This window comes from Phalacrocorax carbo, chromosome 1 (assembly GCF_963921805.1).
Source record: "Phalacrocorax carbo chromosome 1, bPhaCar2.1, whole genome shotgun sequence".
NCBI lineage: Eukaryota > Metazoa > Chordata > Aves > Suliformes > Phalacrocoracidae > Phalacrocorax > Phalacrocorax carbo.
The window spans coordinates 108592210-108616826 of NC_087513.1; the positions used below are offsets into that span (position 1 = coordinate 108592210).

Sequence of the window (24617 nt, forward strand, 5' to 3'; positions counted from 1 at the left end):
GTTTTTCCTGTGGGAATTCATCTTTGATATATCAGCTTTGATAAATCTGTTCTGTAGCTAAATGTGATGAGGGTGGTGAAGCTCCATTTCTGTTTCATGAGTAATAAGTGTAAGCTAAGAAACTTAATGCCAACTGTTTACTTGTATTGCCCTGTACTGTTAATTGCTGTTGATACAATGGCTTTTATCGCAAGAGGCACCTCCCAGCACTGAACTCGCCTGTCCCCCAGTCACAGACCTCTGGGGAACCTTCCTGGAAGCTCAGCGCGGATGACTTGAGAGCTGGTCTCCCAGAGCTGGAGCAAAGGGTAGGGGCCCTCAAGCTGACCCTGTTAGCATGGTCTTAAGTAAATGATTTAAATACACCTGGGATTTTAATGCCCTATTTTAAGGTGAGGAAATTTTATTATCAAAAGTGACATCTCTTTCGACTATCTTTTTTTTTTTTTTAAATCAGAATCTGCATATGTTTATGTGCATACACATGGGCTTACAATCATTTTAAGAAGGGTTTCACACTGGTTTCATAACAGGTGTTAAAAACCACAGAGCATTCAGATCTAAGGACTCACTAGCATTTCTTCTGTGTATACTTCTTGTTTGGGAGACTTACAGTGCGGTTTGGTCTCTGGGATGGCAGTCTGTCTGATTCCAGCTGCTGTGCAGTCAGCCAGCGTTACAGCTCAAGGGGAGTTGCAAAATATCGAGCATTTGCACATAGCCTGGAAGAGAGTGATCAGGTTAAAAATAACTTCAAGGAGTTTCTCAGGTCATAGTTTCATATGTATTTATGGTTACTAGCTATTGTAGTGCTCAAATGATATTTGCAACAAATATTTAGTACACTTAATGTTAAATAGACCATTTATCTCAGTCCAGACTGGCACCAGTAAGAGATGGTTTCAGTTTTTTCATCCTAGCTAAGCTGCTGTGGTTCAGACATACTGTGCATAGCACAGATGATCAGTTTTCCCTTTTAGGTTGCATGTGCTGTTTCAGCAGGTTAAAATGAGCCAATCACAAAGATGCTTTTAAGAGACTTCTAAGTAAGGAAGCAGTCATTCATTCTGCTTCTGTCTCCTTCAGATTTCTAACTACTTACATATAAACTAGGTTTCCCATTCTTTTTACTTGTCAGTGAACACGTTTAACCTGGGATACTTTTACACTGATCCTAGAAACTGCTATTTTCCTTCTCTGCCTCAGGAGGAAGAGAGGACCTCTTCATATGTTCCATCCTTCTCTTAGCAATGCCTTTACTGATATATCTAAAATACTGGAAAACGGTTGTATTCCTATTCTACTGTAAGAATTTTACCTTTGGGTAATGGAAGTACTCAACTCCCAGATATTCCTTTAAATAAACTCTCTTGCTGGCACATAGAAAGCACAGAGTTTTTTACCTTGAACTTGCATATGCCTTTCCAGACTTCAGGATACATTTACCAGGTCAGAACTGGAGCAAATCGTAGACACTCGAGACTCATATGTTTGAGGGTTTTTTGTAGGTACAAGGAAAATAGGGATATTAAGGAAAGAGGGTGCCTGGCAGTAAAGGCAGCAGAGTAGACATTTATGCTATAGACTCACTAATGTTTTTAACATCTCTTGTAACTAGTAGTGGTAAGTAAAATAGTTCAAAGTCATTTTGTTTAGTGGGCTGCTAGTTTTACCTTTTGTTTTTCCTCTGTGTCATGTTTTGATCCTGTTTAACTTTTTTTTGTTACTTTTGTTTAACATAGCTATTATTGCCGGCAGGTAGTAGGAACTAAATGCTGGCAAGGAGAGTTTGACATTTTGGGTTTTTTGTTTCTTCTTTTTTTTTTTCTCTTTTCCCCAAGGTTCCTTATAGGTTGCATGCTGTGCTAGTTCATGAAGGTCAAGCTAATGCAGGACACTACTGGGCATATATTTATGACCACCACCAGAACAGATGGATGAAATACAATGATATTTCTGTGACAAAGTCTACTTGGGAAGAGTTGGAACGGGACTCTTTTGGTGGTTACAGGAATGCCAGTGCATATTGTTTAATGTATATCAATGATAAGGAACAGTACTTGATACAAGGTAATATTATGGATATTTTTTCTGCATGATATAGAATAGCTGAATATATTGATAAAGCAAGCTTCTTTCAGATGAATTTCCAGATTTTTAAAATGTTTTTAATAATGATTGAAAGCTCTATTTATGCTCATAACTGTTAGATTGGTTTTCTGGGTGAAACAATTGCTCTTCAACTTTTAGATTAATAAAGATAATGCCAGTGTGTCAACATTATTAGAGAACAAAATAAACTAAGTTTGCTAATTTGTAAAAATTTGCCCGGGTTATCACATGTTCAGAATTTTGGAAATGTTATCTCACTGAAGATTAGAACAGAAATAGGGAAATACATAAATGACCCTCTTTACGTGAAAATTCTTGTGGTTTTGTTTTTTTTTTTTTTTCCAAAGCTTCAGAACTCTGAACTTTACTGGAGCGTGGAACCTTGAAGCTTTATGCAGTATACTGAACTGTGAATAGCTTAGCCCTACCAACCACACATTAAACTGAAGTAATACATGAACTGGGAAAATTTTTTTCAGGTCATGTAGTAGTATGTAACTGTAAGGCTTGTACGGAAGTGTTTGGAGAGGGGGCCAGGATCGCTTTGCATGAGTTCTGTGGGGCCTGATAATGGCAGCTAGGGAGCTGACTGTGCAAATGGCCAGATTTTCAGTAACAGGTGGTGGAAAACTTTTGTGTTTCTGGCTTTTCATAGGGCAGAAACCTAGAGTGTGCATTTGTTCAGTTCTTAAATGAGAAGTGATATTAACCTTGGCATTTCTAGATTGCCAGATTAGTAGTGAATTTGCAGCCACAGGGTTTACGTGCCCTGTAGGGTGGCTGTGCCACTCTAATTATGTCTGAGGCCTCCTTGCTGGGGGACAAGTACAGCTGATTGATCCCCCAGGATCTGAGATACTCTTGCAGAGGCCATTCTTGAAGCAGAAAAGGTTACTTCATGTAGCTGTGTTATCAGTTGACTTTCCAAATCCCTGTAGGCCCCCCCTCCTTCCCTTTTTCTGCTGGGAAGTTGAGTTGTGGCCAACTCCATGTGGCAGTAATGCAGTTGAGCTATTCCGTGTTTTTTGTTACTTTTTTTTTCCTGAATGTTCACAGCCATAGGGTGCTCACAGCCCAAAGGCTCATCTTTCAAAATGGCAGTGGTGTTCTTGGGCATCATCAGATAAAATCCAAAGATAGCAAGAGCAGAAGAGCAGTAGCCATGCATCTCAGTAGCAGAGTGCCTGACAGATGATAAAACCAGTTAAAAGTAATATACCTTTCGGGTTTTGGTGCTGTACTGTATTTTTCCAGTAATTCACTTGAGGAAATTTGTTGAACATGCTCTCTTCTCCCGTTCGTTTTTTTTTCCTGAAATTTCTATTTCATGTTACCACAGATGAGTTTAACAAAGAAACGGGACAGATCCTTGTTGGAATGGACACGCTGCCTTCTGATCTAAGGGATTATGTCAAGGAAGACAATAAACGTTTTGAAAAAGAACTTGAAGAATGGGATGCAGAACTTGCTCAGAAAGCACAGCAGGAGAAGCTGTTATCTCAGATACCCAGGGCACCAGCACCCTCACCTGCTCCAGGTAAGCTGTTTCTGCCTGTTTGTAAAACGAGTAGAACCAAAAATCACTGGCTTTTGTATGTATAGTTTTGCAGCTTAAGAAAGGAAGGAAAAGTTAATTTGTGTAATCTTGAATCATAAGTATTTACCTGGCCAAGGTAACTGCAGTTGAGGTTTAGTCTGTTGGGTTTTTTTTGCATTTTATTTTTTATTTAAAAAAAAAAATAAATTTGTTGGTTCTTCCGCCTTTTCCCTTCCAGTTGTGGTTATCTTTTACTAAATTTTTTTCCATAGAAACTTTGGCCTTCTAAGGTAAGTAATTATTAACAGGTCTTACCAGTCTGTTTTGAGACTTTATTAGTCCATAAGTTATGTATATTCTTCTATGCAGAGTGCTTGACTAGAAGACCTACCTTCTCATTTTAAATTAGGACAGAATTTAGATCTGAAGTGAAGTATAATTTTAGTGTGATGTATTGAATAGAGTTAGCAATAGTATGGCCCACTTAAGAAGTCATTACGTAAAAACAAGGGTGTTAAAACTGCGGAAGAGGCTGTGAACAGTAACAGTGAGGCCAATGCTGTTGAGAACCCAGCTAATAAAGACCACTGGCAATCTGACTATAAAACATATGCCTGCTTAGACACAGAAAAAAACCTGTCAGGCTTTAGGTTACATCCACCTTTTGTTCCATTACAGACGGCTGTATGTACGTTGTGGGAAAGGTGACATGGATTTGTGCAGTGAGACTGCTGCCCGGATGTTATCATTGTTGTATTTGAGTCATTAAGACTAAGCACATATTCTCATAACTATCTATGACAACAAACTGAATGTAAAAAGTGCTGTCATTTAATGACATTTCTCTTTTTGCAAACTGTGGTGAGAGTGACTTCATCTTCTATATGTTTTGGCTTCATGAACACTTCAAAACTAGTTTTAGTTCTTTTGTTAGTAACAGAAAGTACTAAATGAATGTTTTATTTCTCTGCCAAAATTTCCTTTCATCATGTAAGGAGTTTAAGACACTACTTATACTAATCAATTTTATTGTCCTCAAGTGGGGGAGACTTTGAGATTTCCCTTAAGTCAGAAGAATATAATATGTAGTTTATTTTGTGAAGTAAAAATACATCTGGCACTCCAGTGGCTGTAGGTCATTCCATATGTTGGGTCTGTATTCCACAGAAAGTCCAAGTAGAATCTCACCTTTGTTCTCAGTCATCCCGTGTATGGTTGATGAATACCCCTCACTCAAGAGCCTTAATGGGCCTACAGACAGGACTGCTGATCCTAATATAAAATCGTGGGTCAATTTATATGAAAGAGTTCAAAATGACCTGATACACAGACTGATGTAATGTTGTATTTGTGAACGGTATGACCTACCCTGCATTTTCTGTGTGGGTTACCTTATCTATGCGACAGCGATCCAAATGAAACTAATCAATTCAGAACTCATGCTTATGTTAATGTTATATTATTTTATTTCTGTCACTAAGTTCAAGCAGGAGAACCAGAATATTTAGAGCAGCCATCAAGAACTGATCTTTCAAAGCACTTAAAAGAAGATTCTGTACAAGCAATCAATAAAGCTTTAGCTGAACAAGAAGATAGATGTCCAGAAGCTATAATGGATACGGTGAGGATATTTTGAAGCTTGAAATACTACTTTTGCTTTTATTTTGCAAGTGAAAATTATATAATAGATGATAAAAAGCGGGTGTGTATGGAAAGTTTGAGCTGAAAATTGCTGTTTCTTCAAGGACTGTCCAACACTAAAGTCCATCCAGAAAGTATGTACTACAGTAATGGGTGTAAGAGAAGAAAAATACTAAAATAGATGTTCTCTGTGATTAAAGTACTTGTTGAGAGCACAGCATATTGTTCAAATGACAGTCGTGTTTGTACTCACCATCTTTTCAAAATCTTAGGTGGTTCAATTTATTTTTGAGTAAACATTGACATTCCATGTAAAAAAACTTGAAAAATATTGATTTAAACATTCAGGTTTTTATCTGAGAAATACAAGACAGTAATTGAGTTCCCTTGAAAGACCTATGGAAATTAAAGTGGCTTGCAAAAATGAAGGAGCTTTCAAAAATTTGTTTTTCAACAGTATTCTGTAGGTTTAATGCAAATTCACAACTTGGTAAAAAGTATTTTTTTGTGATTCATCAGATTTATATATTAACTTGAAACGGTTATAAGAATTAGTGTTGGGTGATTCTGTTTTCACGTCATACAACAAATACTGAGAGGAATTAGAAATTAACTACTTAATGAGTTATTAATGAAACTAGTATTTAACAGTTTCTTCTTCCAGCAAATATTTTTTTGCTTTCCTGTAAGTGTATAGATCAATATACTTGCCACAAAAGCAAGTGCCTTAGATGCATGTATTGCTTTAGTCTTGGAACCGTATCTGTAAGGATAAAATGTACAAAAAGTACAGCATAGCTTTCTTAGGTGCCCCTAGTAACTGCTAGAGGTACGAACAATTTAGATTTGTGCAAAATTTCAAGCATGCTTCCTGAGTTCAGGTATGAATCCTCATTAAACAGAAGCAGTCTAGCCCCAGTTATATTTGGGGCAAACAGGAAAGTCCTTTTAAAGCCTTCGAAAATGACATGACAAATCGTTGATACTTACACCTGACGTATTTTCCATCCCTCTCTCCTGTGGTGTCAGGAGAGCAGAGAAGCATGCTTTCTCTGCTAAGCTGAAATTAAAGCCAACCGGGAAGCTAATCTAACCCTGGATGAAAAGATGCTCTACCACTAATGCTTTAGGCTAATGCATATCTGACTCTTCTGAGTTCTCAGAACACAGAACAGCTTAGGGGGAGCCTGTTTAATACGAGGTACCTCCAGCTGAAGGGGTAGCTATTGAAGATATCAAACTCTCAATAAAATGCCTTGCATGATGCCGTCTTCCTACTAGGGTCTGTGGGATTCCATCCTGGTCAGATGCAGAAGAATCTGACAGACTTGATTCCATGGATCAAACGTGTTAGTTTATGCTAATGACACTTTGCACAGTGATCAGCCTTAGGACTTGACGAGACTGTGGTTGAGGAACCACACGGGGAACATAATGATAGGCTTAATGAGGCAGACGCAGGTCATCTTGTTCCAATATTTTCACTGCATTGTTCTGCAACGGGGTGGATGGCTTATTTTGAAAAAAATATAAACAAAACCCCCCAGACCATGCAAACTCTTTTATTTAGAAGGAAATGTATTTCAGGTGTTAGAATCTAAAGCCAATTTCTAGCTTATCTGAAGATACTCTGTTAACGTTTAAAAGCTGCTCTCTGTATACCCAAATTTAACTTAGGCAGAATTGTCCGTCCTTCCCACTGTATCAGCATGCTTTTTAATTATTCTGCTTCTATATGCATTCCGACATGCAGGCATATATTCCTTTCCTCTGCTTTTTGTTTGTCCATTTTAAATAGAAGGAAACACAACATCAGAATATGTAGTAGACAGGGCTGTATGTTAGTCACCACCTGATCACTTGTGTCCATTTTCTGCGCTTTTGTCCTTTTTTAAATTTATTTTTTCCTCTACCCTCTGCATGGTCTTCCTTTATATTTATACAGTGCTGGATGTAAATAGATGCTATGTGTGTTTCTGGAATCTTTCTTAAAAAATGAGACTATTGTAATAGTTGCAGAACAAGTAGCATGGCACTCTGCAATTGCTTAGATTAGAGTCAAAGTTTAAGTTCTGCAAATGTTGTCAGCTGGGTGCTATACAATGACAGACCGTAGGAGCTAAGATTTGTCTCCATTGTTGTTTAAAACTTCCTTTAACATAGCAAGAATTTCAGTGACTAATATAATCTTGCCCTGATTTTCTAATTACTCTTCTAAAAATCCAAACCTATTGAATGCAATGCACCTTTAAATATTCTTTCAAATATTTTAATTGCTAGAGGCTTTTATGTGGTGGTTTTGTTTGTTTGTTTTTTTTTTCTCACAGCATCAGGAAATGTTAGCCTTTGGCTTGTTACCGTCCCTTAGTATGAACTCATCAGATAGGTCAGTTGTATTTAGTAACTTTTCCCGTGGAAGGTATGAAGAGAAGTGGTGGTTCACAGACTCATCCTTTAACAACTACCTTAAGTTTGTAATGGATGTTAAGAGTTGCAATAGTGGCATACCAGCCTGTAGAGATGTAATTAGTGAATAAAGGACAAATTAAATCGCTCTAATAATGATGGCTTAATTTTAAAATGTACTGCCTAAAAAATTAAGAAACTGTAATTGGAGAAAAGTGATATCTATAATTTTTTTTCAGAACTTTAGCAGTGCACATCACTTTATTTGATCAGCCTGTCAGTTTGCATGTCTGTAATTTTTTTTTTCTGATTATTATTTCCCCCACATACATACTGATAATGATTTTCTTCTGCAGAGCTCTGGTAATGCCCCAGCTCAACCAGCTCCTAACCAGCGAGTTGTAGAGGTGGCGATTCCTGATGTAGGGACTTTTGTGATTGAGTCAGAGGAGGGGGGTTATGACGATGAGGTACATTTGATTGCAATTGTGTGCACCGCTCCTCCTCGGTGCTTTCTTGTGCTGCCTGACAAGAATTTTTGGCATGTTTGCACATCGTGACACCTAACAGATTTCTGCAAAACTAAATGCTTAGCGATTTGTAACCTTAACAATGTCTTAATTTGTAATGAAATATGAAAGGAAAGCACTAGCTACTCTAATTGGGCACGCTTTGCATGGTGCATTTACACTAGAGGTATATTTGTCTTTTTAGCTGTGGAAGTTGAATGTTTGTCTTAGGCCAGAAGGCCTCTGGAATGCTGGTGAAAGACTGCAGGCTACTATTATTTAGAAAGTGACAGGATAGTGAGTGATGTTCTTAATGTTTGTGCTTTCTTGTCAGTCCAAGAAAGCTAATGTTCAAGCTCAATCCCTTATTTGCCAAGGTTAAACTTTTCACACTTCAAGGATTAAGTTATCCATGGAAGTAACCTGAAAGTGATCTGCCTGGTGGAGCTGACTCTTCCAAAGCTTACGGAAGAAAAAAGAAAAACAAAACAAAGCACACACTCCCCTCCCCTCCCCCCCCCCCCCCCCCCCAAAAAAAAAAAAAAACAACCCCCACCAAAAAAAAACCCCACAACAAACCAAAACACAAAACCAAAACAAACCCAATTATAAACCAAAAATCCCAAAATTCTTTTTTATTGATTCAGACCCTGGGTGGTGTGTGTACCTGGTACTACTTGAGGAACAGATGAGGGGCCCACATTGTCCTGAGAGACGTGATTTTTACTGCTAAAACGGGGCAGCAGAAAATAAACACTGCCAGGTCATCAAACTGTCCTGCATTGACACTGCCTACTCCATATTTGTTTTGGTTGGGAATAGCGTTGGTGTAGCCCATACTCTCGGGTGTCTGGTTATGTGTTCTTGGTGGGCTATGGGGAGCTTTTGTTTCCCTAGGCAAATGGGTATTTCAGGTCATTCTGCCCTGTAATTGTGATCAATTGTAACTGGGAGTATGGGATGGGGAATAAAATTATTTAATTTGACATAATCACACTGAGTTTGGCTTCTGACAGATGTGTGGTCTCCTCTTTTAAAGGCACGAGGATTTAGCCTCACCTAATTAATGACCTGCTTTTTTGGGTTTTTTCTTATTTTCACTGTTGTCCCCATGCCATTCTCTTTCTAAAGGATAACTTTCTTCCTGATTTCCCTGTCCCTTTCGTAAGTGTATTCACTTTTTTTTTTTAAGTTGTTGTTATGAGTGGGAAACTCTTCCAGCGAGTTTAGGGCTTTTCATCTTTTGTTACTGTGCCCTTCGCTGTGCCAGCTATACCTTGGGCAGGGAGAGAGGGAGTGTTTTTCTTTGCTCACAGGTAACAAAGGGGAAGGGCTTTTCTGAGCAAACTAGATGTATCAAATTGTTCGTGTATAACCAATGTGAATAGCTGTGACCTGTGTCTACGTTTGGCTTTGTGTTTGTTAAATGTTTTGGATTTGATTTTTAAGAATTGGTCTGCAGATGCTTCAGGGACCAATTGCATTTGCAGCAATGGGCCCCTTTTTTTGATGTTGAAATACACATGAAAAACAGACAGGGTAGCTTACTGTGTTTTTAGTATAGCAGATGAAGTGTGACTGGGTGATTTTTCTACTTGAAACTTTTTGGTTTTTTAAATCCTGTGGTGGCCATGGGTAGCACTCATTCAGTATGCAGTTTCTGACAGATACTAATGCTGAACAATGCATGTTCCTTTCCTGGGGAGTTTTGACCATTTAACTTTTAAATAGTATTTGACACAGTTCTTCAACTTTTTTTGTAAGCTTCCTTTAATCATACGTTGTTACAGTAAAAATATGTACACATGCCATGACTGATTTGCAGAATACGCACACTAGATTTGTATTGAAATTTGCCGTTTCAATGTATGCATGCATTAAGTTGCTTTTTATCTTGCATGAGACTACAAGCATATTGAATTTGGTCATTAAAATATTAATCATTCAAAACTTTTACCTTAAATCCCTGTGGCAGGTCATGCTGACCCCGAACATGCAAGGTATTATCATGGCTATAGGTAAAGCCAGGAATGTTTATGACAGGTGTGGGCCAGAAGCAGGGTTCTTTAAGGTACAACTAACATTTTCAACTTTTCCTCCTCCGACTTCTCTTGTCAGATATGCCTCCTCCCTCCACCCTTTGATGCATATTAAGACTGTTCCAGTGTTTATACGTACTCTTCTATGATATCAGTCCTCCATTTAGATATTTCTCCTCTGAAAAATAGAGAGCTGTTTCCCTGTTGATTCAACTGTATGCTGCCTTAATATCAGTGTCTTATATACCTTTCTGCATTTTAACTTTCTAATAATAGTAGCAAGTAACATGAAACCTGGATGTGTAATCAATAAGAATACAGGAATATGGTTGGGGTCCTGCCCCCCCCAGTTAGTAACAAAACCCATGCCTTTGCTAGACAGTTTGGGACATAGTTCTTTTCACTGGGGACATCAGTGTTCAGTCATTTGCTGTTTATTTCAAAGAGATGTTCTTGTTTGGTACTCCTTGAAAGATTTTTAGTAAGACTAAATTACTTTCTGTTGTGTAACTACATGGATGTCAATACTATTTATTTATACAGTGGTTTATTACTGGGAATTAGGTATTAGGCTTTTTGTGGTTATTACTCTTCACAATGATACCAGATTTAAAAATATGTTGTGTTAAATACACAAACTTCTGAGAATTTTTAGCTCATAATCTTTTGAATTTTCAGGGTATTAGAAATGGAATTATTTTGACATGATGTAAAATCCTCTCAAAAGTGATTTGGAGGGGGGAAGAAGTTTCTTGCTTTTAGTTGAGCAGCAGTCTAGCTTCTTAATTGTTATGGTGCAGTTGCAATAAGAGAAATTGTAAAAATAAAAAGAAACAAAAAACAGCAAACAAAAAACCAACCAAACAAAAAATTCTCTAACCCCTTAGTTAGGATTAGGAGATTCCTCACCCTTGGCAAGGACATTGAAATCTCATGGGTTGGTTTGTCTCTTTATTGTGGATTTTTGTAATGGATACTTAAAGAAGTGTTATGGTCATAACACTTGTTTTCAGGGCTGTGTCTGTCAACTGTGCCTGCCCTCAGGGAATGGAGGCACGCCTGCCATAGCCTCCGTTTAGTGAAACTGGTTTTGTTTGGGATTCAGTGCTGGCATTTTTTGTTGAGGGTGTTTGTTGGTTTGGGGTTTTTTTTTTTTTCCAAACTTATGACTTAATAAAAAAGATTTACATCTTTTTATTTTTTTTTAAGATGAAAAAAGACCCTCATTTGATCAAATCAAACTCTTTATCAGAAAGTTTAATTACACTGAATTCTTTTTTAAATATGAAGTGTGTTTTAGTAATTTTAACACAAATGCAGTTCAAAATAAAATCCCATTTAGTGCTTCAGAGTTATCAAAATGGTGCTCAGCAGAACTGTTTTGTGGTCTTTAATTTTGAATGCTTTACCATTTTCACTTCATGGGGGACAGAATTTGTCTTTGAGTGAGAAAACGTTCTGACACTAAATTGTTGGAGAGTAGAAAAGTGTCCTCATTTTCTGCTGGATCATGTTTGCAGTAACTTAGACGAGGTAGAACATGTCTCAGTTTTGAGGAATACATTAGTATGAAAGTATGCAGATGAAGTGGTCCTACTTAGTAACGAGATCCGTGTTTTGAAACGTATCAGATGAAATCTTAGGTTACTTCATAAACTCATTGTACAAGCTTCTATGATATTTTTAATACTATTACATTCTGGGTTTCTTCATGTGTTTGTTATAAAGTGAGCGTTTACAGAAAACTGTGGGTTTTTTTTTTTTCTGATGTCTTTGTTTTAGTGTAACCCAGGTAAAACCCATTTGACCTGGGTCATTGTTACTGCTAAGGTTTCACTCCCCTTTTAGGTCTCAGGCTTGAGACGTGACTAACACAAACCCATGAAGATATTTCTTGATCGATGACTTTTTCCAATAATTCTTCTTTAAACTTCATAGACAATTCCTTGCAGAATGCTTGCCTTAAGACCTTTATACAACATTCTCAGTGAGAAAATGAAAAGCATGTCATACTTTTCTCTACTGTCCCTTTTTCCTGTACTCTGTCTAATGAAATACTGTTATTTTTGTATTGTACATGGGATTTCTGAACCTGTAGTACACCATTTTATTTTATATGTATATAAAAATACAGGGTTTGTGTTGTGGTTTTTTCCTGATTAAGTAATTCTCTGAAAAATTAATTGTTGAGTAGCCATTGCTTTTTGGCCTGCCCCAACAAACAGGGTTTAATTGCATAGTTACCTATGTTGGTTTTCTAGTGGTAGAACTTCCGATGTAATATAATAGAAACTCTGTTTGTGGCTTTTGATATTTATAATTGGTTCTCCCAAACTTCCTTTTTAATGATAATGCATATGATCAGCATTTAAAAATATTGATGCAGGACATTCTCTTAAGTTCTAAAGTTCTCTACAGGCTCTGTGTTTAAGTCTCTGTGAATAGTATCCTACCCACGTGTTTAGCCCTGAAAGAAAATGTGTATTAGTGGAGAACGGGAGCCCAAATTTCTGGTAGTTAAACGTCAAGAAGTTACCTGCTACTGCCAGGTATTTCAACATAAAGGGATTTGAAATATTAAATAGGGCATTCTTCTGCCTGCTTTGGAGCTTTATTTTGTGCATATGTTGTATTCAGACTTTGCTAACATGTGAAGCTACTGTGTTAAGTCATTTGTTTCAAGTCGACACTTAGTGTTAGCAAACAATCTGATCACCTCCCTGCTTTGAGTGATAAATTATGGAACATATTAATGTTTTTCACCATTTTTCTAATTATTTTTCTTGTTGCTCTTGTTCATGCTGTATAGTTTCAGTGAATAAAATATAATGAACATAACAGATGATGTTCATTAAAATCTAATGCACTGGCAAATCTGGAAAAGTAAACACTTCTGAAGACCTCTGAAGTCGATATAAACTACTCAGTATGGACCCTGTCCTGCCCTATAGGAGACTAATATTATTTGTACTGAAGTATTATTTTCTTTAGAAATCTTACAATTTGATTTTTGTTGAAAAACATTTTCCATTCTCATTTAGTGTTTCCAAAATCATACATGTTTATTAATCTTTCTGTAGAATTTGGTTCATTCGTGTATTTGCTTTTTAACCAATGTATTAGAGGTAGCTTTTTTTACCTTACGAGATTTTAGAAGATTCCTTTAAGTAAAGTCTGAAATCTTATACTGCTTTTGGACTGTAAATGCTTAGAGAGGCCTCTCTAGGGACTGGATAAAGCTTCTCTAAGGGAGATGTAGCACTGGATTGGGACTGCTTTTGAAGTAAAGGTCTACCTGGGATTTTGGTCGGCTTAGCTGGGGAGAGACAGGAACAACTTTACCATTTGTCTGTTTGGGTTTTGTGTGTGGGGTTTGTGTGTGGGTTTTTTTTTTTTTTTTTTAAATGTAGTTCAGACTTGTTAGAAGGGTGGAATATGGAGTTGTTAAAAAATTATTTTGTAGGCAAAAGGCCATGGGACATGAATTATCCTGTTAGTTTCTGTGATGTTTAAGAGTTAAAAGCCAGAAAGAATAATGTATATTTTTAAACTATTTAGGCAATTAAATTGGAATACACGCGTCTGCTAAAATTAGCCCAGGAAGATCCACCACCTGAATGCGATTACCGTTTGCGTCATGCAATTGTTTACTTCATCCAAAACCAGGCACCAAAGAAGATAATTGAGAGAACATTACTGGAACAGTTTGGAGATCACAATCTTAGCTTTGATGAAAGGTAATAAGATCTGCATGTCTCACTTCCTGTGCTCACAAACGTTCTCTGATGGGTGGAGATGCCCCTTCGTATTCAGATAGTGCGTCTAATAGAGGGAAGGCTAGTGTGTGTGTTTGGCTTTATCTTCTAGTTAATAGCCTGCAAGTATATTTTGTAAAAAAGCACCATCTTTATTAAAAAAAAAAATCTCTATAAAAAGAGTAAAGAAGTTGGGTTTCTGTTGTTAAGAAATAAGAGGAAACACTCAATGTTGCTCATAATTTTGCACAAAGATTTCTGTATCTTCGTTCAAAACAGTGTGTAAGGCTCTGTAGTTTGCATTCCTCACTGCCCTGAAAGCCAGCAAAGCCTTACAAGCTATGTGGGAAACTTACTTGAATGCAAGACAATGTCTCTCTCCTACTTGAAATTCCATATATTTACTTATTTAAAGAAATAAATAAGTTGAAAGGTAGAGACCATTAGTCTGATTTCTGCATAGGGAATAATCCTCTAATGTTACTTTTGCAAAGTGAATATCAAGGAGTTTCAAGCCACCCGAACTTCACATTAAAAAGAGACTGAGCGATGTGGCAATTTAGCAAAATAAACCAAGAACTAATTCTTAAATTGTACAGGCCTCCATCACATGTACTTCTAAAGTATGCCCTCTCCTGCTGATTATACCATGCATAATAAAAAGCACATTTTCCAGTGTGTTCATACTGTTTTGCATAAGGCTGTAGCTTATACTTTTTGAGGCTGCTGTCTTTGTATGGATAATACCCTTTGCAAATTTCCAGTAATCTTCCGTGATTTCTTGTTGCTTTTTGTGAGGTGCCGTAACATAATGAAGGTTGCTCAAGCTAAACTTGAAATGATAAAGCCAGATGAAGTAAACATGGAGGAATATGAGGTCAGTACTTCTTGTGCTTTAAGTTAAACCGTAACATGAAATAGCTACCAGTAAGTTGAATTTTATCTTCACAAATATCATCTTGTCTTACACTAAGAAGTTAAAACTGGTTATTGAGACCATTCCTCTGTAGGAATGCTGCTCTGATCAGGTGATCTAAAGCTGGCTTTTCCACACCTGCAATTACAATGACTTGAGCCCTAAATAAATGTCAAGTATGAGTGTGTCCTTACTCCTTAGCGTGTCTCGACGTCACTAACAGTATTTCATAGCTTATTACCATATGAGCCAACTGGCTTTCTCTAGTCAGAAACTGCTAGCAGTGAAGGAGTGAGTGGTCTAAGCCCAGCCTGACACATCTCAAGAACTGGGTCACAGGCACCGTCACATTTGTGCTCTTCCTCCGGCTGTCTCTGCAGCCATTCCCATTTTCTTATGAGCACCACATTCTTTGGTTTGCCAAGACCATACATAACCAGTTTACACATTTAATTTTTCCTCCCATACTATTTAGAAAAACTTGGAAAGAAGAGCAAATCTCGGACATTAAATAATCATGACTAATATTTGCCAAAATAATTGATCTCATAGCTAAAGCTAAGTCTGTAGCTGGTTTTACAACATCAGTTTCAACTCTGCGTAATATTGTTCATTAAGGCCTCTTAAGAGGGGATTTCTATGTCCTAGGCAGATTCCAGTGCACCACTTAAACTTCGTTGTTATGCTTGCAGGTCCAACAGCTTGTTCAGGAGGACTATGGGAGTAATCTTCCCCTCAGCAAACCAAATGAAAAATATTTACTTGTCATTTCTCATTACCACATTTAGGACCTACATTAGATCCCTGCTTATATCAGTGTGCTGTCCCTGGCCTGTGAGGGGAAGGGACTCTTATAGCGGGATTTCTGTTGCACTTTTTAGGCTGTGCAAGGCTCAGTATCTTACCATTTTCTGAATGGCGTTGCACAGGAAGAATAAACAGTTCTGGACTTAGCTTTAAGAGTGAGGGAGTGGGATATCTTCTAGTCCCCTGCAGACACATGCTGCTTTTTTAGCTCATAAAGCAGAGAGTTGGTGGTTTCTCCAAGGATCGTATGAGTATTTGTCCTGGGTAGTGAGCTAGTATTTCATGGGCCCTTCCTCATGCTTTCGGTGTTTAATCTGTAAGTGGCTATGTATTGCGGTATGCTGTCCCCTGTTTCATTTTAATAAGCAATTAAAAGCTGGCTACTAACCAACTGCAGTAAAAGCACCTCTCTCACTTTGAGCATTTACCTGTAAAGTGTACCAGTAGTCACTTTGTATAAATGGTAAAGCAGCAAGGTAAATGTTTTGCTTCAGTATAAATATCACCAGAGTCTGAACTGCATTTGGTTTTGATTTTTGTTTGTTTTTTTGGGGGTCTGTGGGTTTGTTTTTGTTTTGGGTCACTTGCCATGTAATGTGTTTAGGGTTTTTCTATGTCATTCTTATATTGAAAGTTAAGCTTAATATTTAGTGTGTGCAAAAGCTTTCTAACACTTTCTGAGTAAATAACCAAGTGTAGTGTAGGGAAGAAAAAAAGGCTATTACCTTCTCAACCCTTTTTGAAAAGAAAAAGGGGATCTCAGGTAATTCTAACGGTGATTGTCCAAAGATGCTTTGTGTTCCTTTCACATGGTAATGCATTTAGTAAAAATAATCTCATTTACAAATATTTAAGGTATTTAAGACTTTTTTTTTTAATTGAGGGGGGGGTGGGTGCAGGCGGACTTTTCCCACATGGAAGCTTACTAGGAGTCCTTAGCGCTTACTGTGAGTATTCAGCACAAGTGTATAAAAAGCAAAAAATAAAAAAAATTGTATTTCATGCTTGTGGATGAAATTCTATATACCCTTTCTTATATGCAGAGATGGCATCAAGACTATAGAAATTTCAGGGAAACAACCATGTTTCTCATGGTAGGATTGGAGTTTTTCCAAAAAAAGAGGTAAGTGGTAGTATAGAACTCAAATGTGGTAGAGCAATTTGAAGGCAAAATGTAATGTTGATAAGTAAAGCTATTTTTAAAATTAATAATTGTTTAATGTGCTCTTCATTTTATTCAAGCATTTATTTGGCCCATTAATGTCTTCAGTCTTGCATCTATTCAAAGCTTCACACAGCTTCCTACTTTTAATCTCCATTTTTTTCTTTCCTTTTTCAAGCCATGTACTCTTTTCAGAGCACCCTCTTGCGGACCTGTATTCACCCTTCTCTCTGAATCTAAGTGCTCTGGGTATCCCTCAGACATAAAAATCTTTCCCCTCTGGCACCACATGTGCACATACCTTTACCTGCTTTCATCAGCAATCACAATTAGTTAAGTCCCCGTCTCATCCGTCGTTTTTAGTGAGTCTTCCCACAGAACCAATTTTGCCTTCTGCATTTGTCTGAGCCAAAATTCTGCCTGTGATGAGCGGAAAGGTTAGGAAAAAAGAACATATCTGCAGAAAACTGTCATGTGTAACTCTCCTACTTGTAGCTGATTCTTTTTAGTTCTGTGAGGCAATGGTGATTCATTCCCTTCTCTTTCCCAACGAAGTCAGGAATTGTGGCTGTATAAAATCAGTGACATTTATGTGCTTCATGCACTACAGCTAAAACTTATACTCAGGTCTACTACGTGCAACAAGGACAGTGATTACAGTATCAATGCCTCAAAGCACTCTGCAGAAGAGAGTCTTTGAAACAGAATTGTTCAAAACTGCCGCTTCCTCCCATGCCCAGCCAAAGGAACAAAATGATTAGCTGCAAAATATCCAGTGGCTGACATCTGTTGTGTGAAAACTGAGCTGTCACACGATAGATTTTTGACTATGAAAACAATTCTGCAGTCAATCACTTAATTTTTTTTTATTTTTTATTTTTCTTTTTTCCCCTGTAAAACCCAGTAGGTAGGGAATGATAGTGGGAATCAAACTTAATTTCTTGTGTGTATGTTGTGTAATAAATTGCTTCATATTTCTCTTTCATGTCTTGTTTGGGAGCATACAAGAGAGGCCCCAAACAAAACAGGAAAATTGACTGGAAAAGACACTGCCTTGTCCTTGTGACAAGCTACATCTTTGTATGTAGTGGCTAAAGCAATGAGCCCATCGTCCTGTTTTGTCTTCTGGTTGCTAGTGCGTAATAAATAGTACATTTGTTAATTATCTGAATTGCAATATGCTACTTTGTCAGTCTGGAACAGCTTACGTACAAAGGTTGGTCAGAAGATTGCCTGGCTTATCTGAAAAATAAACGCTCTGGTATTGATCTCTTAAGGAGGCACAAACGTCATGGGTATCGGTGTGGTATACAGGAACCCTCCTTGTTACCCCCGGACTTCATGTATGCTTTAAGCATGCAGGCAGAAACGGAAGATCTTCAGGTTCCTTGGCACTGGGGCTCCAGGATGGCACCTTCCATTGCAAAATGACAGTGTTTTCTCTAATCCACTTCTTATCATAATATAGTCTCGTTGTGCTAGGGGGAGGGAGGGAAGCACAGGTTTCTGCTCTGTGCTGAACAGGGTTTTTTTGTAGTTTTTGATCATTTACATTACATTACTTTGCAAAATTAGGGTGAGGCATTTGTTACCAAACATATTTGTAATTTAGAAAACCCTTTAATGACCAGTCTTATTTCTGACCAATATCAGAGTATAAATGCAAAGAGTGGAGCATTCATTCCCTTTGGCAAGAAATGCAATTTCATAAATGCTTCAAGAGGTATTTAATACAAAGACAGTAAGACTAGAGTTAAGCATGCTTAGAGAATGGGTGAGGATCTGGGTGTCCATTGACCCACTCTTAAAGGCATCTGTTGCAATTACCCACGTTTCAGCCACAGGTTCCGAAAGGACTGAGATATTTACTGAGGATTGCACCTTGTACACTCTAGAGGGCAGTACTTCCATCCTTATTCTGAAAATGAGACTAAATTGGTGAACTCTTCCAATGCCCTTATTAACACTGAAACAATGAAAATGTAACTTTAAAAATATTTATTAAAACATAGCCTTCTATAATTGAAGCGTGACCTTCATTAGCAGGACTGTTTTGAGACTTTTTTTACAGAAACCTATCTCCCTCAGTCAACCAACTTCCTTAGTTCAGTAACACTATTTGGTACTTAGCAGCACTCAATCTCTAGATGGAGCCAAAAATTGGCCTTTATCCAGGTAATCTCAGATTTCCTTAAGTAATTGTGCTGTGTTGAACAAACACAAAATCAACAGTAAAGAAGCAGTTTGCTGTATATTTTTCTCCTCTATGGAGCTTACTTTTATAGGTCTTGGTGCTGAGAGAGTGGAACATGCAAGACTGCATTTGAAGGCGCAAAGGAAACAAGTTTCTTAGAGCTACTGAAAATCTCCTTATGCTGAGCGCTGGGAAGTCACGCCTACTTTGTGTTCACACGTGATCCTGTATGGTGGTAGGCAAGGCCCTTTTTTCACTGCAGGCGGAGAACTAAAGGGTCTTTCAGGCATATCTCCTCTGACTGTACTGTAGAGTAGGAACTTGCTATGGGTGAGATGAACGCCGCCAGCTAATGAACCTTGGCAGGAGTTTCACCTGTAGCTTGTTCTTGTGGTAGTAACTGAAAAGTGAACAAACTGTAGACCTTAGTAGTTGCCTTTTAAATTTCTTGGAAAGCAAATACAGTTTCTCAGTTTTGACTGAAATGCATTTTTCAAAGCAGTGCTAAAATTTACCCAACCTCTGCTTTCTGCGTCTTTTCCAAAGCCTGTACCCAGTGAGCTCTGTAATTCTGTGAGCAGCTGCTGTGATTTTAGGCTTAGGCAACATAGGCTGGAGCTTGTCTGCACTTCAGGTGTGAAAAGGCAGAATCTGTTTGCTAATTTACATTGTAATTGTATTCCTTAGACTCTTAAGATATATAAGGACTCTGAGCTTGGATGTAGAGTAACGATGATTTAAAATAGCTTAGCTTGCTGTTAGATGGCAATACGGTTGTTTCAGGGAAGGGTCAAACAACTCAGGGATGGAGAAGGAAGAGAGGGACTGGGAATAAGGTCACTGCCAGCAGCAAGTTTTTAATTCAGATTTGCTGAGTTGTTGACACTAATTGCAACCTGCAGTTTCACGAATAAATGAACTAAGAAAGGAAAGTGATATAAATATAAGGTCGTGCTCCTCTGGGTTTATATCCAGCAATTCCAGTTCTTTGCAGTCATCATCTCCCCTTTCCTCCCACATTAAGTTTCCTGCTGTCTGGTCAGTTGTGTTGGTGATCACTGGTGTGAAGAGTTTTCATGGGCAGGAGAAATGGAATTGAGGAGCAGGTAATAGGACTTCTTTTAATTAAAGCATAGTTCTGTACTTTGAGGACAAAACGGTGGAGAACAGTGACTGTACTTGTGGTTTAGCCCCAGTCAGCAACTAAGCACCACGCAGCTGCTCGCTCACTCCCCCGTGGTGGGACGGGGGAGAGAATCAGAACAGTAAAAGCAAGAAAACTCATGGGTTCAGATAAAGATAGTTTAATAGGGAAAGCAAAAGCTGCGTGCGCAAGCAAACCAAGGCAAGGAATTCACTCACTCCTTCCCGTGGGCAGGCAGGTGTTCAGCCATTCCCAGGAAAGCAGGGCTCCATCAAGCGTAACAGTTACTTAAGACGACAAATGCCATCACTCCAAATATCCCCACCTTCCTTCTTCTTCCCCCAGCTTTATACACTGAGCATGACGCCATATGGTGTGGGATATCCCTTTGGTCAGTTGGGGTCAGCTGTCCTGGCTGTGCCCCCTCCCAGCTTCTCGTGCACCCGGCAGAGCACGGGGAGCTGAAAAAGTCCTTGACCAGTGTAAGCGCGACTTAGCAACAACTAAAACACCTCTCTATTATCACTGTTTCCAGCACAAATCCAAAACATAGCCCCATACTAGCTACTACAAAGAAAATTAACTCTATTTATTGCTGTCCTGCTTTCAACTGGGATATAATTGCAAGGGACTATGAGCAGATATCACAGTGGAAGAAATAGCTTCACGGTAACTTTTGAAATTATGGTGTTGGGCTTCATCTTGTTCTTCTAAACAGGGATATTAAAAGGTAAAGCTTTAAGGAACCATTGCTATTTCAAGTAGCCTTTTCTTTTTATACTGTCTCATTGGGAGGCATTACTCTAAGTCTTGAGTTTGTCTACTTTGGGAAATTCTAGTATGTTTTTTCAGGTATGCCCTGTGTGTGCTCACACATAATTTTTAGACATTTTTAGTAGTTTGGTGGTTTGGTTTTGGTAGTTTAAACCTTAACCATGACTTCCTGTTCTCACTAGGAGTGAGTGCATGCATAAAGTACTGTTCCTCTTACCACTCTGTTAGGAAATTTGTCTTCCTAGATTTTTCTGGTTTGAATAAAAATGAAATTTCTAAATGCTTGTTTTTAGGGTAGCTGCCTGAACTGCTTTCAGTGGCTGTCTGTCTTAACTGGGTTTCTGTAAGTCAGAGAATTAACATTTTCAGGTGTTTGCTGGAAATGGTATGCAGTAGTGTGAGGGGAGATTGTTAATCTGCATGTGAAGGGATCTCTGTTGATTATTAACTGTTAGGTTCTTAGGTCCTCTGTTACCTGCCCTTTACCCATTGGGCATGTATTTATCTTCTGCATTTAGGTTAAAGACAGAAACATCTACAGTCTAGTGGCAGTTCTGCTTTTGAAATGCTGTTGTGGATTCTTCCGTCGCTCTAGACTTCAGTAGTTTGGAAGAACTTGCAGTTAGTGAGGATAAAAAATCATGGCTTATATTTTAGAAATAAAGTGACAGCTTTAAATCTTATTTGCTAAGGTGTGGAATGCTACCAAGATATATATGGCAACAGAAGATGAAACCTCATGTGACATAAATGCACGCAGGAAAAATTAAGTTTTCATGTATACTCAAGGCTAATCCAAAGCTGTTTCTGAAGTGAGCGAACAGATATCCATTGGTTTCAATGAGCTTTGGATCAGACTTCATGTGCAAGCGATCTAACCTGATACTAAAATAAATTTCTCTAATGTGCATACAAGATGAAGTTGTGCTGTGGAAAAAACATCATGAAGAGATTGGTGGGGAGGGGTGGCCTTCCAGTCGAACGAGCGAGTGAAGTTACCTGTCCTTTGAAGAGCACAGTAGTTAGCTTGGAACAGGTGGTACCTGGATGTTGCATCTAATGTTTTTTGTGTCTTTACTTTACTTCAGCTATATGGAAGCCTTGCTCTACCTTATCTATGCTTACCAGAATAACAAAGAACTCTTGTCCAAAGGCCCGTACAGAGGGCACGATGAAGAGCTGATATCTCACTACAGACGAGAATGTTTGCTAGTAAGTGAAGGGTGAAATATGTTTCAAAAAGTTGATCTTGCTGCACAGCTTTAACAGAAGTAATTACTAGAAAAGTGTTGCCATCATGTAAAACAAACCCAACCAAAAACCTCCTCTCATTAACAAGTTAATACTTAGACCTATGTAAGGGGGAGAAAAAGCAAAAGGAGGAAAACATTATCTCCCCTCCCCACCCCCCTTTTTTTTTTTTTTTAACTTTTGAATAATCAGTCATCATCTTGTGGTTTTAAATAGCATACCGACTGCTGTCATTTCTGGGCTAGGTAGGAACAACAGTTGACAGTGTTGGTGAGCAAGACTCGCCCTGTTGCCACAGTTTGACGGGGAGACAAATATTGGAAAAGGCATCAGCAGGAAGCGAGGGTTTTTTTCCTTATGCCATTTTTAGCAATAGTGAGAAAACAAAAGCAGGTGGTAGGACCTCAGCCTTAAAAAGAACAGCTGCAAAGGTTGAGTTGGCAGGTGTCAAACGAGGCGGCTTGAGGAATAGCACACGATCAAGTAGGTTAATGGAGTATATGCATCATTGCCGTAAACATTAAAGCGCAACTGTGGTTAATACAGATTACCAGGTAGCTTTGTAGGGAGGCTGTGCTTTAAAACAAACAGAAACTGATGCATGGTAGAATGTGAAATGCTGTGTACTTAAAGGCTTTCCTCTTTTGTGGTGGTTTATGAAGAAACTAAATGAACATGCTGCAGCACTGTTTGAATCGGGAGATGATCAGGAGGTAAATAATGGCCTGATCATTATGAATGAGCTTATTGTCCCGTGTTTGCCATTACTACTGGTGGATGAAATGGAAGAAAAAGATATTGTTGCTGTGGAAGATATGAGAAACCGTTGGTGTTCCTATCTTGGACAAGAAATGGAACGTAAGTCATTTATTCATTAAGGTAAAAAGCCCTTGCGCACCTTTTTTTATAAACGTGGTGTTTTCGGTGTCTTGAATTGAGCCTATATCTTTTGTGCCTTGGTGATGTATTCTGAGCTGCCCTGATTTTTGAATAATCCCATACACATTTAAATAAACAGTTTTTCTAGATATTGCATTGGCATTATTAGGCCTTAAAGGAACCATGCTTTTTGAATGGAAAAACATTTGTGGTGTTAGACCATCTGAAGGGGCATTTATATTAACATCTTACTGGGACTTGGTATGTCCTAGTTATTGCTGGCAGACCTGAAGAAAGTGGATTATTCCAAGTGAAACTCCTCCTCTTCCCACCCACCAATTAAAAAAAAAAAATCAATGTTGGGCAGAAAAAGGAGAATTCCACATGCAGATATAAATGCTTATGTTTGTTTTTCTTGTTTTTTTTTCAGCTAACTTGCAAGAAAAGCTGACAGATTTCCTGCCAAAACTGCTAGATTGTTCTACAGAGATTAAAGGTTTCAATGACCCGCCAAAGTTACCCTCCTACTCCACACATGAACTGTGTGAAAGATATGCCCGAATCATGTTGTCGCTCAGTCGAACTCCAGCCGATGGAAGATAAATTCTGCAACCTTCCTAAGCACATTGTATAAACTCTTTTAGTTCTTAAACCTTGCCTTCCTGTCACAGGGTTTGCTTGTTGCTGCTATAGTTTTTAACTTTTTTATTTTAATAACCGCAAAAGAGAAATGACTGTACAAACTTTAGCCAGACTGCAAACACTTAATGCTGAGAATCGCATGGCGCTCAGTCGTTTCAACCAGAATTGATTCAACATGCAAGTCTCATCATTATGGCAAAACTGCTTTTTTTTGCCACGTATCTGTTACAGTATTACTTTGCTTTTATCTTAAGATCCTTTACTTTATCAACAGCTGTCTGGATCATTTTGTGACTGCAACTACTTTAAGTGTCCAGTGCTGTGTAAATACATGGTACTTGGTAGCTTGTAAATGAAATGAAAGAATAAAGTTTTATTTATGGCTACTTCTGTGTTTGCAAGCAGATACCTTGTACAACAGTGTAAAATACGGGTATTTTCAGAAGAGATACAGTATATTGATGGGACACTCAATTTTATAGGCAAGGTTCTTTAGGATTTACGGCCAGTTACAGGTAGTCGGAGATCACTGTATGTGAATATACTGAAAAACTGTCACAGTATTATACACTATGGTTTTTTGTATATTCTTTACTGATCTGTATTATACTGCACCTGAACACTTTCGTGTGTGTGAGCACGGGCGGCCATGCCAAGTCTTTTCTGGTAGTAGGGACTGGCTTCTGAAGCTAAACAATAACGGCACCTTCCTTATAATCTTGGAAAAAATTAGAAAGAAATTAAAAGTATTTTCAGTAGAAATATATTACACACTCTGAGCAAAATTTCTAGAAATTGATTTAAGTAGAAGAAATAAAAGTTAAAAAAAAAAAAAGAATTTGTGAAGTT

At 38.1% G+C, this 24617-nt stretch overlaps 1 protein-coding gene across 4 annotated transcripts in view; it reads left to right on the forward strand.

The window, feature by feature from the left end:
* USP25 (ubiquitin specific peptidase 25) overlaps positions 1 to 24154 on the forward strand; it is a 94941-nt gene extending 70787 nt beyond the window's left edge. For 3 of the 4 annotated variants that reach the window (XM_064469984.1, XM_064469993.1, XM_064470003.1), the window contains 11 exons: positions 1842 to 2070; positions 3452 to 3649; positions 5131 to 5270; positions 8053 to 8166; positions 10181 to 10276; positions 13803 to 13981; positions 14798 to 14876; positions 16766 to 16845; positions 22085 to 22208; positions 22910 to 23105; positions 23557 to 24154. In XM_064469984.1, coding sequence (XP_064326054.1) covers positions 1842 to 2070; positions 3452 to 3649; positions 5131 to 5270; positions 8053 to 8166; positions 10181 to 10276; positions 13803 to 13981; positions 14798 to 14876; positions 16766 to 16845; positions 22085 to 22208; positions 22910 to 23105; positions 23557 to 23729 — 1608 coding nt within the window. In that variant the 3' untranslated portion in view covers positions 23730 to 24154. The remainder of the gene's footprint in view (positions 1 to 1841; positions 2071 to 3451; positions 3650 to 5130; positions 5271 to 8052; positions 8167 to 10180; positions 10277 to 13802; positions 13982 to 14797; positions 14877 to 16765; positions 16846 to 22084; positions 22209 to 22909; positions 23106 to 23556) is intronic. The other variant, XM_064469999.1, reaches the window with a different exon arrangement.
* Positions 24155 to 24617: the final 463 nt, after the last annotated feature.